Source organism: Drosophila subobscura, chromosome E, assembly GCF_008121235.1.
Source record: "Drosophila subobscura isolate 14011-0131.10 chromosome E, UCBerk_Dsub_1.0, whole genome shotgun sequence".
NCBI lineage: Eukaryota > Metazoa > Arthropoda > Insecta > Diptera > Drosophilidae > Drosophila > Drosophila subobscura.
In genome coordinates, this window is record NC_048531.1 from 4,952,481 (window position 1) to 4,964,379 (window position 11,899).

The following is an 11,899-nucleotide window of genomic DNA, read 5'->3' on the forward strand; positions in this document are numbered from 1 at the left end:
ATCTGTCCGTCCCTCCGTTCGCTGGTGGCAATTGTGCAAATATTTGGACAAGCAGTTAGCCCCGGTACCTATGCTAATGGAGTGGCTGGCTCTACGCAATAGCCGGATACGCCTAGATAAGCGAGTTATGAAATAACGAGATAACGAGACATCGAAAAGGTCCCCTCCCAAGGACTACTTCTACCCAACGCATCGTGTCCCATGATAGCGCGATGATTGTCACTCTGTTACACTTTTTTTTTTGCACAGCAACGATCGTTGACATAAAGCGTTTTCCACTGAAATTGTTGGATTGTTTGGGTTGCTTGGCTTTTTCTCTCTCTTTCTTTATGATCATAAATAAGCACAGCTGCGGCAAATATGCAAATACGGGTAAACGCTAGAGAAAACCCTGCCTCAGGCTGCACGTGCATGCCAAATGGGAAACTTGAGCAGCAGGCAACTACATATAATAATCGCGATTATTGTTAAAGATTTTATTGCTCCGATAGCTGGTAAATACTGAACTCATTTTCAATTAGACATTCGGGGAAATGTGCACATTCGGCACAGGGGACACACTCTAGAGTGTTGCCCTTTCTGCTGGGTTTTCCTATTGATGCAGATCTTCCCTAGGGGTACAGTTTTTGTAGGACATTAGCTACATCTCACTTAAATTAATCCTAGAAATTCCCATAATATATTTCCATAATATTTTTATTATTTTTTGAAGGGTTCCTCCTCATTCTAATTATTCTAGGATATCATTTCCACGTTATATTCTACTCCCATTAGTTTATTTTCTGTTTCCAGTTCCCTTAAGTTTTGCGCCTAGAATTTGGTGCTCAAATCTGTGGCAGGCACGCTTCCTCTCTCTCTCCCTCTTCCCCCATGCACACATAGAGAACCCATCTGTTGCCTGTGTGTTGTGTGTGTGTGGGGTGTGTGTGTGCGTGTTAACGCTTGAAAAACCGCATTCCATAGTGCGCTTTACTGCGGCGAGTCGCCTTCGTGTGTGCGCATGGGGCCGCAGAGTCCGACTTGGAGTCCAATCAGCATCCAGCCAACCATCCATCCCCTTCCCCACTGCCACACTCTAGTCCCCCCCTTGTGGCGTAAGCTTCAGCTAATTACAGCGTGAGGCACGCGCTATCCTCTCTCGTCTGTGTGTGTTTGTGTGTGCTTTGCATTTTTCTATAATACTTCTGATTAAGCCATCGTCTATGGCCAATAAATGGCCAAATTGAAATGCGAAATGGCCAAAAGCCAGCTCTAGTATGAACTTTAAGGCCTAAGACTGTTTTGCTGTTGTTGCATTTACTTTTAGACGTTTTCCAACGGCTGCTGCAAGCGGAATACTGGTTTTCAAAACCCACACACAGCCACAACACGGGCGCGCACTCACATAGATGCAACGAGTACAGAGAGAGAATAGAGAGAGAGGCAGAGAGAGAGAGAGGAGAGCAGCTATGGCTGCTGCGATTGCGCAGCGTTGCTGCCTCTCTATGCCCCCTTCTCTCGCTCACTTGTTGATTGTTTTCCAAGAGTTTCCTCTCCATTCCCGCATTTGGTTTCAGTTTTCCAGACTTTTACGACACTTTTCTCTGCAGCCCCCACAGCAGCATCGAAGGCGAAGGCGAAGACGAAGGCGGTGGCGGTGGCAGAGTTTCGTGAACTTTTGACTGCAACACCACTCGACTCTCCCTTCCCCGCTGCCAGCGTGTGGGCGTTCGATGTGATGTCGAAAGCAAAGCCAGAGTTAAAGCCAAAACAGAAACCAAAACCAAAACCAAAACTAAAACCGATGCTGACGCTCGCGTCTCGGCCCACGATTCTTCTGACTGCTGCCTCTCCTCGTTTTTCTTGCTGTTTTGGCTCGGCTCGGCTCGGCCTGGCCCTCTCCTCTGTTTTGTTCTCTATTTCGCGGTTCTATGCCTAAAAATAGTTGCCAATGTTGGCAATGATTGCGAGCGTTTTCAAAGCCAGGCAGCAGACCAAAAATGGCGCCAGGGCGTGCTCATTAAGCCTGGCCAGAACCGAATGCAGCTGAGGCCCCGCTGGGCTGTGCTGTGCCGACCGGGAGGGGGGGCTAGTGTAACTGTTGAGCTTAAGGGGATCGAGAACAAAGAGAAGCAGCAGCAGCAGCAGCAGCAACAATAAGCTTATCTAATCCAAGCATTCCTGTTGCTTTTGCTGTTTCTGTGGCTGTTTCTGTTGTTGTTGCTGTCGTGAGGCACGACCTGCGCCCAATTGTTGTTCGAAACAAAATGAACGCGCTTCGAACACGAAAACCCAAAACCAGAAGATGAAGATGATCAAGGAGAAGGGGCAGCAACATCGAGGGAGAGGGGAGTGGAGGCAGAGCCAAAGCAACTCGCAAGATGAGCCGCCACAAGGCATCATCATCCAAGCGGCATGCTGGGGCTGTGGCTGTGGTTGTGGCTGTGCCTCTGCCTGTTGTTGCATCTTCGCTTTGTGGCCGTTGCCTGATTTGCCTTTGCCTAAACACTGCGAGAAAAATAAAGCAGTTGAGCGAGAAATAAAGGAATGTAAGAGAGTTATGGTAGAATTTTGGAATGAATTTAAACAAATTGAATCTCACATTTTACATGCTGAAATCTTTTTTATGTTTTCTCCATAATCCTGAAGGATCAGACAAGCTGCGAAGATTTCCTAACCCATTTCTCTCACTGCATTTCCGAGGACAGTTTGTTTGTCGGTACTCTGTTGCTGTTGTTGTCGTTGCACTCCACTCCACTCCACACTCCACTCTCCACTCAATTCCAGTGTAAAATTTGTTCTGCCATGCTGAAGATGCGCCTGCGCTTGCGCTTGCAGCGTTTTCTGGCCAAGATTGTTCAGGCCCTCTGGTTCACCCGCCCTCTCAGCAACTGCAAGTTGCGCTTATTTGCCTTCGCCTTCGTGACGCCACGACGAGAGCATAGAACACAGCAAAAAAACTGCAGCAAGCTGCAGTTGCAACAACAAACACGAAAGAAAGTTGCCGCAACAGCATTCTGCAAAAGCGAGAGAGAGAGAGGGAGTGATAGGGAGAGAGAGAGAGAGAGAGAGAGAGGTAAATTGCAAAATCCGCGCACGTAAGCGACGGGCCTGGAGACTCCAACTCTAGGCTCTAAGCTAACTCTAGAGTCCCCAATCCAATCCGATCGTTGGCTAGTCCCCGTCCAGTGCCCTGCCCTCGCCACCCCTCCCTGCCCCTCCCCGTGGCCATAATGAGCTGCGTGTTTTTAATGGCCGCACAAATGAATTTATTAAGCACTTTTACACAATTTCATTGTAAAAGAGGCGCGTGCCAGTGGCGCTGCTGGTGCCGGCCACTCGATTGAAATTGTCGCAAAACAGTTATGAATTATTTATGTGGCAGACAGTGGATGGAAAGGAGGGGAGGTGGTGGCATCATGGATCATGGAGCATGGAGTGTGGCATGTGGATTGCCGGGCAATGATAATCTATGACACCCAGTGATCGGTCGCTTCAGCTGCTGCATCTGCATATGGAAACGGACTCAGACTCGGACTGGAACTGGGACCAACTTTCTCCAGGGGGGAATGGATGGCTGCAGATCAATGTACGTGCTCTCGTACCCCTTCCAACTCCAACTCGGAGTTTAGCCAGAGGGAATAACGGAGTACGGTCCGGCCTTATAATTTGATCGAATCGATTTTGTTGGGCAAACTGCGAGCTTGGCTCTGACAAAAAACAAAGCATGCTTAATGCCCTTTTAAATCTTTTGTTATATTACAACAAGATCTAGACAATTCTGGTTGCTGCCTGCCCCAGGCAAAGGTACACAAAAATGTATCTGAAAGAACAGCAGCAGCAGCAACAAAAACAATGGTAAAAAAAAGATACGAACCAACAGGAGAAGAACAAGCAATCCAGATGGTCTCCTCTCTCTGGCTGTGGCTCTACCTCTTGGATTTCGGTTTCGGTTTCGGGCCATGAGTTAAAAATCTTTTCCACGAAATGAAAATACACACACACAAAGAGGAGAGAGAGAGAGAGAGAGGGCCGCCGCACAAAACGTGAGCGAGGCAGCAACAACAAAAACTGTTAAATGCGCAGAACCGGCTGAGCGAGTCGTCGGGGTCTTGTGGCTGGATCTCGGGTCTCCGTCTATCTTGAGGCTGCAACACACAGGGAGAGAGAGAGAGGCTGAGGGGCGAACGTCAAGAACGTTTTGCGTCTAGGCCAAAAGAGAGAGACAGAGAGAGAGAGAGAGCGAAAGAGAGAGGGAGAAGGAGTAGGAAAACCTCACGAGTCCAAAAGTCAAATCACAGATGGAAAAACCAAAAGAATCGATTATGCAGTGCTTTCTTCTCCTTTTCCTCCATTTCCATTTCCATCTCAATCTTCTGCTGCTGCTGCTGCTGCTGCTACTGGCAGGGGGAGGGGCTAAGAGCAGAGTTAACAAAAAAACAATATTTAGAAAGTCAGCAAAGTCGGCGGCAAAGTGAAGCTTGGAATGCGGTTGCCTATTAATCAGTACGTCAGCTGTGTGGCACGAAGTGGCAGCAGGCAAGGGGAGGGCAGGGCAGGGCGGCTGTACGTACAGCTTGGGGGCTACGAAGGGCATTGGTGATGGCTTGGCATACAAATCGATAAGCAAATACACACACAGAACGTGCTGCTGTGTGTGTGTGTGTGTGTGTGTGTGTTGATTAATCTCGCTGACGAGTTTGTTGCCTAAGTCTTTTGTTTTAATGAGCACATCATGAATTATGACTTTGATTTGTGCTGCGGCTACAGCTGCTTCCCCCGTCTCGACCATCACTCATTAGGAGCGGCCGCCGCACTCTTGGCCTTAGCCTAAGGATTACAAATTAGCCTTTTTTTTCTTTTTTTTCGTACGCGGACTCTCTGATGCTCTGAGTCTGAGGCGGGCGTGTCGCTGGCCAAGAGAAAAATCGCATATGCCCCGCTCATTTCACGAGAAACCCCAGTCCGTGGTCTCGAGTTAAAGTCAACATTTTGCCTGGCAGGGGAGCAGCCATAGCCACACAGCCACACAGCCACAGCCTCTGTCTCTGCTGTCGTGGCTTACGTTTCAGGCCTCGAACATGAAAAACTCTGCTGATAAATTGTGCGCGATAAAGCCCGAGCTCGGCGTGGCTTGAAAAGGGTTTCGTGATGTCGGGTTCTCTCGGCCTGAGAATTGAAGAATTGAAGGCGGTGGCGCAGACTGAAGGGGCGGGCGGGTAGAAAACTGCTGCCCAACGGCATTGGGGAGCATCATCATTCTCCAGCGACACAAAAACAAAACAAAAAGAGCTCGAAACAAAGCTGAAGAATTTGTACGAAAATATTTGCGCTTTGCTTCGATTGCCACAGCACAGCCTCTCTCGCTGCCCAGCCGCTTTTGATCAGTGTCCAGCGACAAAGTCGAGGTCCCAGTCGTGGCCTCACCTTCGCCATGCTCCGTGTGTTCGTCTTCCCTTCCTCTTCTTGCTGGGAGCCCGAGTCTGCCGCCGAGTGGAATGCATGGGACGCATATCTGGGGGCATTTAACTTTTTCTTCCCATCACACTGGAATTTCTCCGTTTCTGTTTCTGGCGACATACAAATATTTGTGTGCCATTCGTTCGGTTTCATAATTGTGTGTTTGTTTCTTCTTCTGATATTTGTTCAAAGGAAATCAATAAACGAAATGCCGCAGCATCATCGGCGGCAGCCATTTTGGTGGATAATTAGTTGGGGTCCGACGAGTAGGGTTGGGTGACTGCATGCCCAATGATGATGTTGCTTGCTGCTGCATTATGTGGGCTGCCACCAGGTGGGTGTCGTCTCTAGCTTCGACACATGGCACACTTTTGCGGCCCACACGTAGCCCACAAGTGTAGCCCTTTTTCCAAAGAATCTCTCGGTGTGGTGTGGTGTGGTGTGGTGTGGCGTGTGCATATGAAATTGTATCTATCGGATGCAAATCAATGGACTCGTCGCCGAAGATGTTCGACTACGCGAGCAGCTAAAACAGGTCGCTGACTAATGATAACAGAGCGTCTGGTCTCCGGAACGGAACGGAACGGGACGGGACGGCACTGCGTGGGCTGCTAATTATTAAAAACGCCAACTGACTTCGCCTCTGACTCTGACTTTGAGGTTGAGGCTGGAGACTAAAACTGAGGCTGGGGCTGGTGCGTCGCCCACTTGTTTCGCTTTTTGTTGTATGCCTCATTTTATTGCTTCCGAGCATACAACAAACAAAAGACTCGAGCAACAAACTTCTCTCTCTCTCTCTCTTTGGCTGCCTCAGAGCTATTTCCGTTTACAATTCGAAGCGAAATTAATTTCCCAACTCAACACCTCCACAGCCATCGGACATTGTGGGATAATTAGACAGTTTAGGGTCACTCCGGTTGGACCCTTCCATTAGTAACTCCCACTTGAAACAAACAACCGAAACTACAACAATTTTCCCTTCTTTTTTGTCAACTTTCTTTTGCAGTCTGCATCGGCACCAAGTCCCGCCTGTCCTCGCCCTCGAACCGAGAGCATCATTACCGGAATCTGCGCGATCGCTACACGAACTGCACCTACGTGGACGGAAATCTGGAGCTGACATGGCTGCAGGACCCCAATCTGGATCTCAGCTTCCTCGACAGCATACGCGAGGTGACTGGCTACATTCTGATCAGCCACGTGGACGTCACCAAGGTGGTGTTTCCCAAGTAAGTTTGCAGATAGATCCCCGAGTTCCCGACAGAGCTTAACCTCTTCCCCTTGCAGACTGCAAATCATTCGCGGACGCACGCTCTTCAGCCTGGCCGTGGAGGACGAGAAGTACGCGCTGTTCGCCATTTACTCGAAAATGTACACGCTGGAGATGCCCGAACTGCGGGACATCCTGCAGGGCGGCGTGGGTTTCTTCAACAACTTCAATCTCTGCCACACGCGCACCATTGTGTGGCGGGAGATCCTCACCGGCAGCACCGAAAACTTCAATTACACGTACAACTTTACGGCGCCGGAGCGCGAGTGCCCCAAGTGCCACGAGAAGTGCGGCAGTGGGCCGTGCTGGGGCGAGGGCGCGCACAATTGCCAAAAGTTCAGCAAAATCAACTGCGCCCCACAGTGCGCACAGGGCAGATGCTACGGGCGGGGGCCACGGGAGTGCTGTCACCTATTCTGCGCCGGAGGCTGCACGGGACCCACCCAGAAGGACTGCATCGCCTGCAAGAACTTCTTCGATGAGGGCGTCTGCAAGGAGGAGTGCCCGCCCATGCGCAAGTACAATCCCACCAGCTACATCCTGGAGACGAATCCCGAGGGCAAGTATGCCTATGGAGCCACCTGCGTGAAGGAGTGCCCCGGCCATCTGCTGAAGGACAACGGCGCCTGCGTGCGCAGCTGTCCCTCCGACAAGATGGCCAAGGAGGGCGACTGTGTGCCCTGCAACGGGCCCTGCCCCAAGACCTGTCCCGGCGTCGAAACCGTCAACTCGGGCAACATTGAATCGCTGCGCAACTGCACCGTGATCGATGGCAACATTCGCATCCTGGACCAAACCTTCTACGGCTACCAGGATGTGTACGTCAACTATACGATGGGTCCGCGCTACATTCCACTCGATCCCGAGCGGCTGGAGGTCTTCTCGACAGTCAAAGAGATCACCGGCTACCTCAACATCGAAGGCAACTTCTCGGGCTTCCGGAATCTGTCCTACTTCCGCAATCTGGAGATCATCCACGGCCGCCAGCTGATGGAGAGCCTCTTTGCAGCGCTCTCGATTGTCAAGTCCTCGCTCCACAGCCTCGAGATGCGCAACCTCAAGCGGATCAGCTCCGGCAGCGTGGTCATCCAGCACAATCGCAATCTCTGCTACGTGGGCGACATCCGGTGGAACGCTGTGCAGAAGTCACCCGACCAGAAGCAGTGGATCAACGAGAACCTCAACGCCGCCGAGTGCCGTAAGTGAACGCAGATTTAAACGAATCCCAGAGTCAGTTTTTAAACCCAAATCTCTTATCTTCTTTAGGCAAAGCTGGCTTGGTCTGCTCGGACCAGTGCAACGAGGACGGCTGCTGGGGATCGGGCACGGATCAGTGTCTCAACTGCAAGAACTTCAACTACAATGGCACCTGCATCGCCGACTGTCGCAACATTACCAAGTGAGTCCAAACACCCAATCTAGCCAGAGATCCTTCCTTACTAAACTGAATCCCTTTCCCCGTCTTTTAGTGCCTATCAGTTCGATACGAAGACGTGCAAGATGTGTCATCCAGAGTGCCGCACGTGCTCTGGGCCCGGGGCCGATCACTGTGACGAGTGTGTCCATGTGCGGGACGAGCAGCATTGCGTGTCAGAGTGCCCCGAGGAGAAGTACAGCGAGAATGGAGTGTGCCTCAGGTGCCACGAGACCTGCGAGGGCTGCACCGGACCGAAGGACACGATCGGAATGGGCGGCTGCAAGACCTGCAATCTGGCAATCATCAACAATGATGCCACCGTGGAGCGCTGTCTGCTGAAGGACGACAAGTGCCCCGATGGCTACTACTGGGAGTATGTGCATCCACAGGAGCAAGGCACCCTCAAGCCGCTGGCCGGGAAGGCCGTCTGCAGGAAGTGCCACCCCCGCTGCGAGCTGTGCACCAACTACGGCTTCCACGAGCAGGTGTGCTCCAAGTGCGTGGGCTACAAGCGGCGCGAGCAGTGCGAGGACGAGTGCCCGGCCGACCACTACACGGACGAGGAGCAGCGCGAGTGCTTCGAGTGCCATCCGGAGTGCAAGGGATGCACTGGGCCCGGCTCCGACGACTGCATTGCCTGCCGCAACTTCAAGCTCTTTGGCTTCCACGATGCCGCCACCTACGAGAACTCGACGCTCTTCAACTGCACCTCAAAGTGTCCGCCAGAGTTCCGGCACGTGAACTACCAATCGCTCCAGATCGGACCCTACTGCGCCTCCAGCCCACCGCGGGGAGGCAAGCTGAATTCCAGCCTGGATGTGAACATGATTGCCATTATCACCATTGCCGTGCTCATAGCGACCATCTGCATACTCTCCGTGGTCACGTACCTCTGTCGCCAGAAGCAGAAGGCCAAGAAGGAGACGGTCAAGATGACGATGGCCCTGTCCGGCTGCGAGGACTCTGAACCGCTGCGCCCCTCCAACATTGGCGCCAATCTCTGCAAGCTGCGCATCGTCAAGGACGCTGAGCTGCGAAAGGGCGGAGTCCTAGGCATGGGCGCTTTCGGGCGTGTCTTCAAGGGCGTCTGGGTGCCGGAGGGCGAGAACGTCAAGATCCCAGTGGCCATCAAGGAGCTGCTGAAGTCCTCGGGCGCCGAGTCCAGCGAAGAGTTTCTGCGCGAGGCCTACATCATGGCCTCCGTGGAGCATGGCAACCTGCTGAAGCTACTGGCCGTCTGCATGTCCTCCCAGATGATGCTGATCACGCAGCTGATGCCGCTGGGCTGCCTGCTCGACTATGTGCGCAACAATCGCGACAAGATCGGCTCCAAGGCGCTGCTCAATTGGTCCACGCAGATCGCCAAGGGCATGTCCTACCTGGAGGAGAAGCGGCTCGTGCATCGGGATCTGGCGGCTCGCAACGTCCTGGTGCAGACACCCTCGCTGGTCAAGATCACGGACTTTGGGCTGGCCAAGCTGCTGAGCAGCGACTCCAACGAGTACAAGGCGGCCGGCGGCAAGATGCCCATCAAGTGGCTGGCCCTGGAGTGCATTCGGAACCGCGTGTTCACCAGCAAGTCGGACGTGTGGGCCTTCGGTGTGACCATCTGGGAGCTGCTCACCTTTGGCCAGCGGCCGCACGAGAACATCCCAGCCAAGGACATACCCGACCTCATCGAGGTGGGCCTGAAGCTGGAGCAGCCGGAGATCTGCTCCCTGGACATCTACTGCACTCTGCTCTCCTGCTGGCACCTCGATGCGGCCATGCGGCCGACCTTCAAGCAGCTGATGACGGTCTTTGCGGAGTTCGCCCGCGATCCGGGCCGCTATCTGGCCATTCCCGGCGATAAGTTCACCCGCCTGCCCGCCTACACCAGCCAGGACGAAAAGGATCTCATACGCAAGCTGGCCCCCACCTCGGATGGCTCTGAGCCCATGGTCGAGGCGGATGACTATCTGCAGCCCAAGGCAGCGCCGGGTCCCAGCCACCGCACGGATGGCACTGACGAAATTCCCAAGCTGAATCGCTACTGCAAGGATCCCAGCAACAAGAACTCCAACGGCGGCCTCGTCGGCGATGATGAGACCGACTCGAGTGCCCGTGAGGTGGGTGTCGGCAATCTGCGTCTCGACCTGCCCGTCGACGAGGACGACTACCTGATGCCCACGTGCCAGGGCGCCGGCCCCAACAACAACAACAATCACATCAATCCCAATCACAATGTGACCGGCGCGGGCACCACCGCTGGCTACATGGATCTCATCGGAGTGCCCGTCAGCGTGGACAATCCCGAGTATCTGCTGAATGCGCAGGCCCTGAATGTGGGGGAGGCGCCCATACCCACGCAGACCATCGGCATCCCTGTGATGGGAGTGCCCGGCACGCTGGAGGTGAAGATTCCGATACCGGGCAGCGAGCCGACCAGCTCCGACCACGAGTATTACAACGACACGCAGCGGGAGCTGCAGCCGCTGCATCGGAACCGCAACACCGAGACCAGGGTGTAGCCAGTCGACTGCCAACCCACTGCCAGAATGGAATATTGAATTCTTGCCACAATACCCAAGTGCCTTTTGAAGCCAACGCCAACGCCAACGCCAACGCCATGCGGATGCACGGGCACGTGCCTTTGAATGCTGTTATCATAGATAGAACCCATTCGACGCCTGTATAAACCAGAGCCCCCAGCCCAAGCCCAACCCTAGGATAGATGTGTACATTACTACCGATATTACTCCATAGTGTACTTAGCCCCTACCCTCTACCCCCTATGGCATAGCTTTGTGTATATTCGTACTTCTCTATCCTAACCCACTAGCCACTAGTTGAGTAGTCAGCGGTCAGGATCGTCGTCGCGATCCTGCGCTTGTAGATTCTATGTAATTACGAGAACAAAACACCGATAGTGCATTTCTTAGACGCCTCCGCCACGGCGGATCCTTCGAGTGGTCCGCGCGGAGGGCGCACACTAAGCTAAACCTAAACGTATCTCTAGTTCATTTGGCCAACCTGTCGCCTGATGCATCAATAACTTCTTTTCGTGAATAGTTAGTTATAGTTAGCGCCTAGCTTCCAACTGTGATATAGATCGTAGACAATATTTAAGCACACTTTCAAACACGATGAACAAACCGAACGACTCGAAAAACAAATCAAAAGTTACATAGAAAACAGATAGATGCGGATTTAGGTTTAGTTTCAAATCCCATTCGATATCAAGAAAAGTTTTGAGCAACAAATCCCTAGCGTGCCATGCGTCGATCGATGCGATTCTCCTAAAGATTTCGAATATTTGTTTGGCTGCTGCTATCTCTAGTGTAAGTGTGCGCGCATAGGCGATACTTTAACGTTAATAAGATAAATCCCACAGCAAAATATCAACCCTTACATCAAATATATTTACTTCTTATAAACAGAATTGTAGATTTGCCACGTGCAGCTTTTGCATAAGGAATATGTTACTTTAAGTTAATTAGTTTATTTCTACATCAACATAAAATATACAATATACAAAAATATAAAATAAAATAAAATCATTTTTGAATGTACTTCTACGCTGACATTTGTTGTTCAATCAATTCACAACAATTAAGCAGATTTCGAATTTTCTGGTAGCAGTTCAATGGATCTGATATTTTTTAAACCCGGTACTCGAAGAGTAAATACAGAAGGAAGCCTTTTCGACCTCATAAAGTATATACATTCTTGATCAGCATCAATAGCCGAGCCGATATAGCCATGTGTGTCTGTCCGTCTGTCCGTCCGTTCGT

At 51.9% G+C, this 11,899-nt stretch overlaps 1 protein-coding gene across 2 annotated transcripts in view; it reads left to right on the forward strand.

Moving 5' to 3' along the window:
* LOC117891807 (epidermal growth factor receptor) overlaps positions 1 to 11,615 on the forward strand; it is a 35,387-nt gene extending 23,772 nt beyond the window's left edge. Inside the window, exons 2-5 of one of the 2 annotated variants that reach the window (XM_034797490.1) lie at positions 6,446 to 6,668; positions 6,727 to 7,907; positions 7,976 to 8,108; positions 8,179 to 11,613. In XM_034797490.1, coding sequence (XP_034653381.1) covers positions 6,446 to 6,668; positions 6,727 to 7,907; positions 7,976 to 8,108; positions 8,179 to 10,636 — 3,995 coding nt within the window. In that variant the 3' untranslated portion in view covers positions 10,637 to 11,613. Of the gene's footprint in view, positions 1 to 6,445; positions 6,669 to 6,726; positions 7,908 to 7,975; positions 8,109 to 8,178 lie in introns of both variants that reach the window. The other variant, XM_034797489.1, reaches the window with a different exon arrangement.
* The last annotated feature ends 284 nt before the right edge of the window (positions 11,616 to 11,899 follow it).